Source organism: Teleopsis dalmanni, chromosome 1, assembly GCF_002237135.1.
Source record: "Teleopsis dalmanni isolate 2A chromosome 1, ASM223713v2, whole genome shotgun sequence".
NCBI lineage: Eukaryota > Metazoa > Arthropoda > Insecta > Diptera > Diopsidae > Teleopsis > Teleopsis dalmanni.
Window position 1 is genome coordinate 229,380,858 of NC_051846.1, and position 14,889 is coordinate 229,395,746.

General features: G+C 25.1%; 2 protein-coding genes across 3 annotated transcripts; both read left to right on the forward strand.

Annotated features, from left to right (window-relative positions):
* Window positions 1-719: 719 nt before the first annotated feature.
* On the forward strand, window positions 720-5,043 carry LOC119672578. The gene is made up of 2 exons (XM_038083667.1): window positions 720-2,510; window positions 4,863-5,043. Exon 1 carries the CDS (start codon window positions 1,151-1,153, stop codon window positions 2,498-2,500), a length of 1,350 nt encoding a protein of 449 aa, XP_037939595.1. The 5' UTR covers window positions 720-1,150; the 3' UTR covers window positions 2,501-2,510; window positions 4,863-5,043.
* Window positions 5,044-5,660: 617 nt separating this feature from the next.
* On the forward strand, window positions 5,661-14,233 carry LOC119672579 (protein tipE-like). 2 transcript variants are annotated; one of them, XM_038083668.1, is made up of 5 exons: window positions 5,661-6,148; window positions 6,230-6,425; window positions 7,467-7,640; window positions 7,730-7,966; window positions 9,679-9,748. In XM_038083668.1, exons 1-5 carry the CDS (start codon window positions 5,932-5,934, stop codon window positions 9,734-9,736), a joined length of 882 nt encoding a protein of 293 aa, XP_037939596.1. In that variant the 5' UTR covers window positions 5,661-5,931; the 3' UTR covers window positions 9,737-9,748. The 2 variants fall into 2 exon arrangements, with proteins under 2 accessions (XP_037939596.1, XP_037939597.1); XM_038083669.1 differs by lacking the exon at window positions 9,679-9,748 and adding an exon at window positions 13,941-14,233 and having other exon boundaries at window positions 5,663-6,148.
* Window positions 14,234-14,889: the final 656 nt, after the last annotated feature.

Consider the following 14,889-nt stretch of genomic DNA (forward strand, 5'->3'; position numbering starts at 1 on the left):
TAAATTCCATACAGATAAACTTCATTTATAAAATTGTGTAGGCATGATTGAATTACCATGGATTGCAGTACCCATGTAGTGGTAGGGATTAACAAAATATTTACGAATTCAGAGATGAAGAAGATAAACAAGGATAAAGAGTAATACTACTGCAGAATCACATAAAATCTACCAAAACCTTATGAGAGAAATAAAATTTTATTGATTTTTGTATGGGGTGCGCGCGCACTGATTTGATTTTAGCTTTTGCAAAATAAAAATCTCTTGGCGTTACTCGTGCCAAAATATCACAGACCTTTCGCATATATCCGACACATTGTCGATGGTCGGGACGTCACAAATCTGTAACAACGAACTAAAAAAGTAATTTAGTTGCCAGTAAAGCCTGAGGAAAAACTGCAACAAAAATTTGAGTGGAACAAAATAGCAATAAAAATGTTTGAAAAAAAAACAGAAAAAGTGTTCAAGTTCAAATAAAATATTAAAAAATTTAATATTTTAATAAATATAACAAAATATAAAAATATATAAGTAAACATATTGCAGTTATTCATATAAAGTTCCGTTCAATGAAAAATAAATGCTCAATTAAAAAAAATTCAGTATTTGCAGTAGAAAGTAGTGCAAGGCAGCAGGCTAATAAAAATCAATACTGCAAAATATTGCATTCTAAATTTTATTAAAACGTCATTAGCTGTAAATAAAAGTTTATTAAATAATTGAATTAAATGAGAGTAAAAATTGAAATGAAAAATTTTTAATATTTCACGCAATAAGCAGTTTTGTTATATAAGTTGAAACGCTCAATCAAATGACGGCGGCCACCTGAGCCACAGCCATTAAAAGTGAATCGCATAACCTCAACTCAGCAAAACACAGTCACGCTTAATCGATAATAAAAATAAGAGAAAAATAAAAGTAATCAAAAGATTTCCTACGATTTTCTCTATTTTAGCTGCCATAGATATGTACGCCAAGCCAATATGAGGGTACCCTAATGCCTTAATGCCATTAGTTTAAAAGGTATAACGTTAGACGTATATACCTGCATTGCCAAAAAGGCAATTTTTTACTTTTTTACTAACTTCTTCTATCCCGCCCTATTAGCACTTTTCTAATACTATCCTAAACATAGCAATACATTAACGAAATGGGCAAGAAAAAAGTGCCCAGCGAAGATTTAATTGTGCCACCGCAAGATAATCGCATATGTGGCACTATATGCGTATGTCAAATGACACTTGTGCTCAGTTCGGTGGCATTGGTGTACTTGACAGTTGCCATTTATATGCCATCAACGCGCGCTTTCAAAAGTGGTATCGATCCAACTCCAGTCATGTGCACAACAACACGTGCTGTCAACAAGGACAACTGTGAATGGGGTTCGTGTGGTGAATGGTGTCTGAGTAAAACTTCGGGCGCCTGCATACAAATCTATGTGAATTTACGTAATAATGGCACTAACATTACCTTCCAAAATTGTACGAACTCAGCGAATAAAACATGCTATGGCATTGATCAGGACCGTGCCGATAAAGCGCGTTGCATCAATGATGAATGCAAAAATTTGACAGGTACTTTTAATTGCACCGCAGGACAGTGTCTGAATATAACGGATGCATTTGAATGTGTCTTTCATAATAGTGATTCACCAGTTAAGTGTTCCGGGCGGCGTGGTAAAATAAATTGCATGGATATAAGTGGGTTATTCTCATGCAATCGTGGCACATGTAGGAAAATACGCACGCCATACAACTGTGATCGACGTTGTGTGGATATACCAACTCGTAATAAAAATGTTGTGGTACTAAGTGGCGATAAGGTGTATCTTTCGCAGTGTCAAAATGCAATAAATGCAGATACCGAAGAGGAAGTTTGGAATGAATCTGCTGATAATGTAGTAATGACCTCATGTTATTTCATTAAAAATACATCAGATAGAGTGGAAGCTGTTGATTGCATAAATGGCTCCACACTGGAACACAATATGTTGACTGATTTGACAAACTTTACATATCTCAGTCATTTGCATGCATCTGTTGCTGTACCAATTCCAGAAATTGCACCACCTGATGTCGATTTGACCATATCCAATGAATCAAAATTAATGATTAATTTGGAAGGTTGCGTAAATACGCTGATGGATGAATGCAAAGAATTTCTTAAGGATTTCGGACGCGATGGTAGCGATCACAATGCCCGAGCACGCTTTCCATGTTTTTATTCACCATTAAAGAAGGATATTGTTGTTGCACGTTTCGATTTGGAAGTTACTTACAGGCAATTTGTTGTTGCTTCAATAGTACCATCAGTTCTCTTTGTTGTGTCCTGTCTTGTGCTATTGTTATGTCAAAAAACGGTTTATGTGGGGGATGATGCGAAAATGCGATTTAAAGGCTGTGTGGATACGGACACAATATTAGCTAAAAATAACATGGGCTCACAAAATAATTTGGGCGATACTGGTGGAGGAGGCGGTGACGAAGTTATGGCACTATGAGATCCGTCACGTAAGATTAAAAAACATTTTATTACTTTTATTCAATATTAATACGCTAAAGACATATTTTTATTGAAACGCATATGTGATTAGTTTTATGTCGAGGATAATCTTATCCAAGGCAAAAATCTTATTTTCCCTTATAATATCAATACAATCAATTTCAAACGATACGAGTGTCCTAATTTATGTAATTTATTAATGCGTCATTGTTTTTTCCTTTATTATATTTATTTTCATTTCTTTGAAATTTTCGGTAAGCAGTGAATTTTGGCGCAGCATAAAATTACTTTAATTTTTCTGCTTTTATTGCGTCACTACTCGCAGGATATTTTAGGTCCTTTGTACTTAAGTCAACTTAAATCGCATGTTTTACGCCATTTTTCTCTACAAATTTTGTACAAAATTTGTACGAAAACAATTGCCATGCCAGCCAGTGTCAATGTGTCAGTGTGTAAATAAAACAGTTTTTATGTCAGGACACTTTCTTGCTTATTTATCGCTAAGCTCGGTCCAGTTTTGGTGCTCCAATGGGTATAATTTGTATTCAGAAAATTTATTATTTGCGCCAAATCTTAACAAATGCTTGCATGAACGTAAAAATATGTTTCACATTTTACTTCATTGCTATTTAAGCAATAAAAGACTAATTGAGAATGTCCTTTAACTAAAACTTCTTTATTTTTATAAGCAAATTGGTTTTATATATTAAATATTTTTTTAAGAAAATAAATAATTACGAGTGTAAGATTTATTTTAATTTCTTTTCTATGTCATTAAAGACCAGTAATCTTAATATATATAAATATATAGAATGGTACTAGTATCTGAATACAAGTTATTTAACAAGGATGTTTCATAGAAAACTAAATTGTATAGCACTTGGTTATATACATCATTGGAATATTGACTTAGTGACAATGGAGTAATAAAGTCGGTTTTGTTTTTTAGAATTTTAACTTTTATTTCGATCATATTTTTTGTATATTTCTATACATATTTCGGCAAATTCGTATTTATCTTCATCAGGAGAATTTCTTATATTAGCAATTGAAACCTTAAAAAATAAAACCGACTTTAAAATAACAACTCAAAAAATTAAAAACAAAATTAAGCAATGGAGGTAATAGAAGAGATGAGTAAAACTGTGATCCAAGAATCACTATGATGCAGGAACTGTTACTTATTATGAAAAAAATAAAAATCAATTAATCACTCTTATCATTCGCATTTTAAAGTAAAACACAAAAAATATTAATTTAATTTTCTTTATATATTTTTCAAAACTAATTATTTTTATGTGACTTTCACTGTTTCACACACAAATGACTCATAGACTCGAATAATTATTATTTTTGCCTTACAAACATGAAATTCAAAAATAACTATTATTTTTCAAAACGTCGGGTGTTTTTTTTTAAAACAGAAAAATGAAACGATTTCTGTGTGTTATTGTTGTTTTTGTAATACCTTGTAAAATGTATGAAAAGGTTGCTTCATGTAAAGAGTTATTTTGTTTTTTGTTTTTGTATCGTTTTGTGTGTTATATATTAAAATAAATTTAAAGTTTTTAAAACTTTAATTCAATATTTTAACTTTACAATTAAAATATTTATATATATAAATATATATATATATATATTATTTTTACATACAATTTGTTGCACAGTTACTGTTTGTCCACAATCACTGTTTGTGGAACTGTGATTACAACAACTGTTTACTGAACTATGATCTCAATTACCCTTTGCTGAACTTTGCTGAAACTACATAATTGTTACTGCGATCACAATGACTGACTGTGATTTATAAATTAAATTCAATAAAAACTATTCTGAACAGGATAACACTGGTATCTTACAACAAAACCATAATAATTAATACAAACATATATAGCTGTAAGTCAAGCGTTTGCTATAATATAATATACAAAAATAATTTTTTAGAACCCAATAAAAACTAAAATAACAAAAATAATAACAACAACTGATAAAATTGAAACCAAAATAATAAGAAATTAACAAAAAAGAGTCGTTTGGTATTGAGTCAATTGGCTAAACATGGCTAAGTGTTTTAAATTTGGAAAGGTTCAAATTCAAACATTGGTGCTGGTAGTTCATATAGCATATACGACTAATTAAATCCAAAAAAGAACAAATATTTAAAGAACACAGATTATGAGTATATGACGTATCAAAATACACTATTAATATTATTATTAATAAACAGTAATCATATAAATTATATATATAAAATTCAAGTGAATATATTGAAATATTCTTGAGTATTGAGCTCTGAAAGAAGCACATAACTATCATATATTTTATTTCTATACTTAACAGTATTTTTTTTTTAATTACAGGCATTCCTCTACTACAAGAAGACAGTCCAACTCATCAAGCTGGTGTTTTTGCATTACAATAATTTAATTAATTAAATTACTTCAAAAGCAAGAATTTGCATATTATTACTTCGTGTTTTTTAACTTAATAAATTCATCACTTAAAAAAGCTTGCAATAACCACAAACACAAAACATTCAAAACAGAAAAAAAACTTCAAGAAAAAAAACTTCAAGAAAAAACACTGTTACTATATTTGTAACTTTTATATACGATTCAGACAATATTAGCTTTAAAAATAAATATTTTTATAATTGTTTAAATCATAATATTAAATTAAATTTTTATTAGGAAATCAACTTCCACTTTATAGTTTAGTTTTTTACAATTAAAATTAGTTGAACGCTCAAAACACTCATACACATTTCCACAGATACACTTTCGAAATACGTAACGAAAATCAAACGGTTTAGAGGGATGCGTGATAAAAAAAAATAAAATATAAATTTTAAAACTCAAAAATAAGATTTTAAAATATTTCACAAAAAAAAAACATTAGACGACAAGAAAAAAATTATAGTAAAGGCTAGAAAACGGTCTAAAACCAAGAAACCGACAAAACAATCCTTTAGATAAATATTAATTATAATTACTGATTAACTTAAAATAAACCAAAATATATAATATATAAAATAATTAAAAATAGCGCTATATATAAAATAACAAATTCAACAAAAACATTTTGGTATATCAATAAAATATAAAATTATACATACAAAGTCAGTAAGATTATTAAATATATATTACCGTGTATGTTTAAAAAACAAGGAACAAATTAAACGGGAAACAACTTCCAAAAAAAAACTTTTAGAAAATTTGTGTTCGATTTCTAATTAAAACCCAATTAAATATGGCAGATAAAAATTGAGATATTCTAAAAACAAAATTAAGTAATTAAGCAATATTTTATATAAATAAAACGCAGCGCTTTTTATAACAAAAAACAAAAACGTAAGCATATTATTTGGTTTTAAGGAACGCTTTTATTAGAAATCGTTTTTCGTGTGACACACCCCTCGTTCGTAATTATATGGCACCAATGAAGAAAAGTTCGACAGCTACAACTACTATGTCGCTGCCCACAAGTCCATCGACATTATCAGCACATAGTTTAACAGGCAGCAAGATAAGTCTCAATAGTAGTAAGTCGAGTAAGTCTTCTATACCGCCATCTAGAGGCAAGAAGGATGATTTTGAGATTGAAACCATACTGGAAAAAGCAAAGTTTTACACATCAGTTTGTCTTGGTAAATTTAAAGCAAAACGTTTTTGTGTTTTGAATTAATAATTTAATAAATTTATTTTTATTTTTATTTTTATTTTTACAGGTACAACGGCTATTTTATCTGTTTTCGCATTTTTATTCTTAATTCCATTTGTTGTCGATCCTGCAATATCAACAATTATTGCAGACTACGATCCAGTGCCTGTTACATGTATTGTGATTGATCATGTCTATGCAGAAGGTATTAAAAATTGTTCATGGAGTTCATGCAGAGAAGGCTGCACATCATCACTCACCAAGTAAGAGATTATCAATGAAATAATAAATACTTTATTAATACTTTATTATTATTATTAACTCACACTATCAGTACAATTTTAATTCTTTATAATTTATTAAGTTCAAATAATGGACCAGGAATTGATGTAATATTTAAAAAAAAAATCAAACAAGAAACAGTTAAGAAGTATTGTCAACTAATTTTCAAATTAAAATAATTACTAATATCTGAGCGCATATAGAAATATTTATAAGTTTTAGTGCAGACATGGCTTAAATAAAAGTTCTATTGATTATATATTGAGGCTCTAAATAATATTTGCATTTAAATCGGATTTCATAAAACTATCTTTATTATAATAACTCAATAATCCCAGTTATTTGCACAACACAAATTATAATCAATTTTACAGATATGTAAGATTTAATAACGTTAATTTTAGATGTAAATATATTTGTAAATATACGAATAAATAAATTATTACAACACTTTACAAAACACTTAGTTGTTTTGATAAAAATTGTTAGATTTTAACAATTAACAATTTTAACTGTTAGAGAGGTTTCGAAAAGTAGTGAACTACAACAACATTAATTGTTTTAGTATTTTAATTAATTTAATTTTTGGCTGACCATGCAGCTGTTTCAAGTATTACAAAATACCCATCAACAATGGTCTCGGAATAAATTCTTATATTTAATTATTCGTAAATAAATTTTTCAAAATGCAAGTACCAAAGGTTCAACTCTTACCCTGCAAAATTTGAAGCTCAGAATCAGTGCTCATTACCCAAGTCGTCCACCTCTCCACTAAATATAATAGTTTGTATTAAGTAAAATAAGCACCACCATCAGGTACTAACCCTGAAGTATCCTGAAAATGACTATAGAATATAGTCGAAATATTGGTTCAAAAAAAATTTTTTAAAAAACAAAAAAAAATGTTCCCGTTAAAAAAAAAATATTTTGTTTATTAATATTTTAGAATTTATATATGTTAATACAATATATTCACTATATACATTCACTTTTAATAATAAATTTTATTTAAATTATTTTAGGTGCCATCAACTATATGTCAACTATACAAGAATACCATTTAATGAATGGGAAAAAAATCCGAAAGATTTGGATACAGTTGTTTGGGACGTTAGTTATACTAAATTTCTGATCAATTCTGAGGGTTGCGGTTATCCGCCAACAACAAATTGCAGTGTTTTCGCGAGACAGTATGGGTAGGTCATATGCTTTAATGGCAATAAAAATAAAAAATATATTCATTATTCCAGAAAAGCTAATATATATTATATTTTTTATTTAACAGTTTTACACATATTGGAGAACCATTTCCATGCTTTTATAGTCGAGCCTATCCAGAAGTGGTTATAGGACGTTATTCGTGGGAAAATAATTTATATCATCTTGTATTATCATTGATAATACCAAATGTGCTGTTTGCAATATCAATTGGTGTCTTAAGCTATTGGTACTGTCCATGTTGTGATAAAGCATGCAATAAATCTTCAAGAGTTTATGCTGAAAAATTTCCAACTAAGGAAGAGTGAGTTTATATATGCAACATCAAATCATATATCTATCATAAACTTTAACACGACCGATCATTACGTTTGTCTTATTTAATGAGAATATAAAATTTTATGTGCATTTTTGATATTTATATTGTGTGTAGTTGATTGCTTTTAATTTTTATAAATACATAAATGTATTTTTATTAATATTTTTGTTAATTTAATAAGAATTTCATAATTAAGTACATTTGTATGTCCTATCATAAATTATATACTACACGTTATTAATAACATTGATAAGTATATTATGTACACATATTTTGTTATTTTCAATTTCATTTTTTTAAAAAAAAATATTTTTAATGAAAATGTGCGGTGTGATAAAATGAGGTATTTAAATTCTTTAATCTTATTTTGTTAACAATTTAGTTTATAACATAAGATCTAATATAAAAAAAATTTATAGAGGTATTTATTCGATTTTTTATATAAGCAAATAAACATTTTTTTTTAATTCTACAAATATACATGTATATAAGTATAATACTAATAAAAATTATTTTCAAAAAATACTATTTAATGTTATAGAAATTTTTAATTACAAATATTTCGACACAACTCTGAGATCATTTGTACAGGTACATATCTAAGAGGTGGATCAAAATATTTATGATTGATAAATTTAAATAATATTAAATAACGAAGGGTATTTGTTCATTAATTTTTATTTGTATTGAAAACTTAACGACCTGATGTGTCAATAAAAATTCTTGATAATTATAAAAAACAACCTATAATCTACAGCTCTGAAGTGAGCAAAAAAAACAATAAGTCTCTTGCTAAAGTCTCTAAAACAACAAGAAACTTCTTTGCTTCAAGAAACTTGTTCTAAGGTCTCCAATTAACTAAGGGACTATAAAATTCAATAATATCAAGTAAATGTGATCTATTGAGCACATTCATTAGAAATTTTGTTGAAAATTGTAACCATCTGTAAAAATTGTTTGTGATAATAGCGGATTGGTATCTGCAATTTGACAAATTGCTGCAGTGTTACAAACAAATCTGCAAGCATCCTTAAGAAGAGGCTTATAGTCCGATCTAGTACCGACAGAATATGGTTATTATTATATAAAATATGTATTTTTTATGAAATTTTATTTTCTTTTAAATAATATCAGTAAAATTTTCAATAGTGTTTAAAGCGAAAAATTAAAAAAACGCAGAAAAATATTTATCGCAGAACAATATGAAGTTTAAAAATTAAGTTTACAATTTTAATATATTTGAATATTGATTGGTAAAAAAAAGTCAAAACATTTTGAAAAAAAATCTGTTTTATATTGTTATCATATATATTTTTAATAACGTGTAGTAAAAAATTTAATACTGTCTTAAGAATACATAAGCATGTTTTATTATAAAAATGCATGAGCATAAAATTTTTTATATAAGATCGAAATTTATTGAAATAATTTGTATGAGTAGTAAAAATATATAATAATTGGCTAATGTTACACATGTCTCCATTTTTTATAGCATGTTTAAGATTTTTAATAATTTATTTTAATATACCAAAACGAACATTTTTGTGTCATGTTGCATATAATACATAGGATTAATAATAATTTTTTAGTTTAAATATTTAAACATTCTAGCCTCATTATTGGTTACTTCAAAAAAAGATATAATCGTAAAATTATATAAATTGTTAAAATATGAATTTTTTTATAAAATTTTACAGGATTGTTAACTGCATGAAATGTAATCCGGAAAAATCTTTATCAATGAATAATTATTAATGAAAAACAAGTGCCTGAAAACCGTTTGAATTTACATTTTAAAATAAATATTAAAATATCAAGAAACAGCATTTAAGCATAATAAACTATTTTTAATTAAGATTTTCCCCTTCTGCACAAACCAGAGTAGTTAGTTAATATATTTACAATAAAAAGCTAAGATTATTCAACTAATATCGCACCTGAAGCCATATTAGATAAAATATTTATATTAAAATATAAATTTTACTACACATACTACAAGCGTACCTAATTCCATACACATAAATATTAATGAAAGAATAAAATATATTTTAAATATATAATTTAATAGTTTTTACTTCCTATTACATAGTAATTAAAAGGTGATTATATTAAAAACTTTTGTCAGATTATTTTTGCTTTTAATTCTCTAGTACACGCAGTTTCAATTTTTTAAAAATTTAAGGACTTTTTTTTTAAATATTTAATAGTTTTTCTAAATAGAAGCACAACTTATATAGAATATTAAAATTTTGTAGATCACAAGTAAATAGTTAAACAATACTATTATTATTTAGTTATAGTTTTCGTTTTTGTTTCAGGATTTTTTAAGCTAAATAGGTAGTAATTAGAATATACGTATTATTAAGTTATTTTTATAAAGAAATTATTATTTTATAATAAAATAATACGCTCCATAATTACATATATATTATTATAATTGAATTCATATAATTTTATAAAATATAACAATAGCTGATGAATTTTATATATATATATTTTTTTTAAAATTATCCTTTTTTTTAAAAAGGGAATATGAATGATATTAAAATACTTAGTGTAGAGATAAGTTGTCATCTTGCTTAATATTTTTATTACTATAAGTTTATTCAATGTTTCGTAAACCTCATTCAAAATTTACCAATAATGTCGTAAACATTTTGGTGGAAAATTGATGTTTTCATACAATCACATGGGGTTAGTTACCGATTAGATTTAGTGGTATGCAAGCCCCTTTAATAGATTCAATTACCTTAAGAACTTTATAAATGTTGACAAAAAAAATTGATTGAATTATATAAATGAAATTAATTTCAAATAATTTTTTTCGTTTTTTTATGTTAAATTAAATTAAAAAAATCTTGTTCATAATATTTGAATATATTAATATATATTGATTAAGGTCATTTAATTTCGAAATTTTTCTAATATCTTATTATTCAATAGAAATTCAAATTCATATAACTATTTTTTTTTTAATGGAAAATCGAATACCGAATTTAAAAACGTTAACTTTTTTGAAACCATTGCAGAAGATACAAAAAAAAACTATTGATATTCTATTTTTTATAAAAATAAAAAAAACTCCTTTAGTTTAAATAAAAAAGAAATATTTTTATAAATAAAAAATGAAAAATATTTTTATTAATTAATTATCTTTTCATTTTTTATAAAATACAAAAAGAGTAAAAATATTTTCTAAAATAAAAAATATTATTAATTAATTTTTTTATAACAATTTTTCTATATATTCTGGAGGTGCGATTTAACAATGGATTTTGGTAAATTTTAATAACGAAAATTTTTTCCACTACATCATTTAGCTCGATATCTCAAACTAAAATATATCTAGATAGAGTGTATTGGAAAAAACTGCTCAGAGTTTTGAAGCAATATATCGTATATCAAAATCTGTTGTCAAATAGCTGACAACTTGAAATCACTTCAGAATATTTATTATATAAAAATAGACATATAAATAAAAAATTGAAACTTTTTTATAGCACAATAAACATTAAAAATTCTATAGTTCATAAACTCTGAGCAGTTCAAATATAGTTAGTATAAGCCATCGATAATTTGCTGTCGATCTGGAGAATGTCGTGCTTTAATTTCTCTTTTGAATTCTTTAGATAGGTACGAGATTATTAGTGCGACAAACAGATAAATTTCAGTTCAACGGTAAAATGTTAGGTACTAGGCTTTAGAAGTTGATTAATGCAATTCATGAACAAAATAATTCATAAGGGATCTTTTTTATATTATTTGAAAGATCAGAAACTGATGTTAGTAAAAAGAGATCTAGGTAATAACCAAACAGAAAAAAACAAGGATTAGAATGAATTGAACTCCATAAATTTATTTGCAAGTATTATTATTAAATGTTTTATTTTTTAACATTTATTTAGTAGCTATAGATAGAATTTAATAATAAATTGACTAGCTATATTTTATTTATCACTAAAATTTTCATTATAACATATAACGAAATTAGAGTAAATCATTTTTTCATATGCAAGCTTTTTTACCCACCAATTATAAATGTGTGATAAGTTTTTGTGTCTTTTTAAATACTATATAAATACTATAGTTAAATACTATAGTTACGAGTATATACATATACTTGCGATATTTATAGTTTATAGTAAATTAAATTACTAATAAAATTGGTATAACTAACTTTAACTTATTAACTAACTTCAATTAAACAATTTTTTTTGTATAAATATTTTTAATTTTTTTAGAATTATTATTGCATATTTTTTAAGTATACTTTATTTTTTCTCATGCTGAAATATTATAGTAACCAATGGCACAACCATAACCATAAATTCCATTCCATATAAATGGAATGCTTATAATGGAACAATAACTCGATTTTAGCACTAATATAATAGAATAGAATTATAAAAGTTTTTCGAAGTGCAAAAAGTATTATATATGTTGAAGTGCTAGTATAATATATTATCAAAAGCAACCTTCAGGTTTTCATAATCTAAATCCGTCTTTAAATAAAGTATATATCCTGAATGATGACTTTAGACTAAAGTCGAAATATCGAAAAATTAAAATTATTGCAAAATTAAATTGTAATTTCTTTTTCTTAATTTTAATTTTTATTTTTAACAACAATAAAAAAATTTTTACCAATTAGCCTGAAAAAAACACTTTAATAATAAAGAATGTATGAAATTTTGATGAGATTAACCCATGCTAACCCATGCATTTCGTATTATTGAATTTCCCAATAAACTGGAGTCACTTTTCGTCAAATTTTTCTAATGCTGTATGCCCTATATTTATAAATACTACTCCTAATTAAATTGTTAATCCTGTTTAAAGGAGTTTGTTGATCTTACAAAGTCTAAAAACCTTGTTAAAGTCACGTAGTAATTTAATAGTAATTTAATCAGTCATATATAGTCTTTTTTTAGGCAGGAAATAAAAACACATTAATAAGAATAATTAATTTTTACAAAAGTATTCAATGGAAAACATTAAATCAAATTGATTTTAACAAATTTTATTTAATAAAATAATATAATAAAATTCTTAATTTGTGTTATTGATAAGAACCAATTTTTTATTAAATGTTGAATAGCTTATTCACACAGCATAAGTAATTGCAATATTGTCCACATTTCACTCGTTCGGTTCCTTTCCTTTTATATTTTAATCTTAATTTTAAAAATCTTAATATTCACATTTTTGTACTTCCTCACGTAAATGAAAATTACAACCATTACAGTGATATTTTGTTTTGTGTAAGTTTATGAGAACTACTCACAATATCGCTACAGAATTACACTATAGTGAATTCAATTTCAACTTGATTTTGTACAAAATTTAATTCAATCGGAATTTTCGTAGTCGATACTGTGAATGTAATCGGATTGTGATTTTATTTGAATTGGTAACGAAAGAGGCGAATAAGTCGTACAAGCAATATTTAAATCCAAATTACAATTACTTTTGCTGTGTGAATAGGCTATAATTTTATTTAACATAAATTTAAATTAAAAAAAAAAACTGCGTCGTTTTAATGTTTTATATTGACAATTAAAATGCACAGCATTTTATTTAGCAGCTTTTATTATATAAAAAATTAAAAAATGCCACAATAAATAATGTCTTTATTATAAAAAAACTTATCACACATTTTTCACAGCAATATGCCAGCCAATATATATTTAAAATTAGAATATAAAATATTTATATAATATTAAAAAAAAAATTTAAAAAATATATTTATAATTAATTTAATTATTTATTCATTTGAAGGTTTTTTTTTCTAAATTAATACTGTAGTTGTAGTGCATGTCAAAAGTCTTATACTAGATTTTCTTGTATAATCTAAGATTTCTTTATTCCTAAGAAATGATCACTTTAGTCGCTTTTTACAAAATATTAAAATACTAAATGTTTGCAAAAAACAAAAATTTTAAATTTAAAATTATTTTAGCAAGCTACTGTGTCACAGTGATGATGATGACGAGATGGAATACTAGACTCTAGAACTAGAAACGATTTAAGTTTAAGATTTGAGTGCAAGTTGAAAAATGAAAAACATTTTACACAAACGCTCGTAGAAAAAAGTAGTTATTTAACGAATTTTTAACACAAACTAAATTGCGATTTATTATTTGAAGCTTTTTTTAAATAAATAATTTAAGTATAAACTTTTTTTTTTGGTTTTATATAAAAACTGCACTAAAGCAATCGTAAGTTTACAATAATAGTGTGCACTACAAAACTAATTTTTGAGTTATTATTTTATTAAAAATTATAAAAGTTAGATACATCAAAATAGTGTTTTTAGAAATTATATTAAATATGTTGATTTAAGATAAAATTAATTATTTTTGCTTAGCAAATAGCTTAATAATAGTTACAAATACTATTTTATTTAAATGAAATTAACATAAACAGAAATTTAATGTTTTATTTTTTTAATTATTACAGATTTTATAAATTTGTTAAGCATTTTTATTGATATTTTAAAAAAGTTAAAATTAAAATAAAAATTTATAAATTGTGATAATAGTCATTAAAATTTTGTGTATTGTAATTACAAAAAAAATCATATATATTATAATAAAATGCATGAGATTTAAAATAAAATTAATCAGATGATTAAAATAATGCAGACGATAATTAAAAATTGATTTAGGAGAATAGAAAATTTATATACATAAATTTAATTATTTCGTAATAATACAATAAAAACATAAATTCAAAAGGACATAAAGAACAAACAATAAAAAAGACAGTAATATAACAATAATGAATATTAATTTTCAAAGGCAATTAATTAATTAATATAAATATTTAAGAAAATATTTCACAGTGAGCAAAATTTTTCAAATTATATTTCGCATATATTAACATAGCATAAATGCCAAATTATGAAA

Excerpts from the sequence above, each read along its gene's own strand:
- LOC119672578 (XM_038083667.1), top strand. The coding sequence starts at position 1,151 with ATGGGCAAGAAAAAAGTGCCCAGCGAAGATTTAATTGTGCCACCGCAA.
- LOC119672579 (XM_038083668.1), top strand. The coding sequence starts at position 5,932 with ATGGCACCAATGAAGAAAAGTTCGACAGCTACAACTACTATGTCGCTG. Across the intron at positions 6,426-7,466 it reads TGCACATCATCACTCACCAA|GTGCCATCAACTATATGTCA; the intron begins GTAAGAGATTAT and ends AAATTATTTTAG. Across the intron at positions 7,967-9,678 it reads AAATTTCCAACTAAGGAAGA|GATTGTTAACTGCATGAAAT; the intron begins GTGAGTTTATAT and ends AAAATTTTACAG.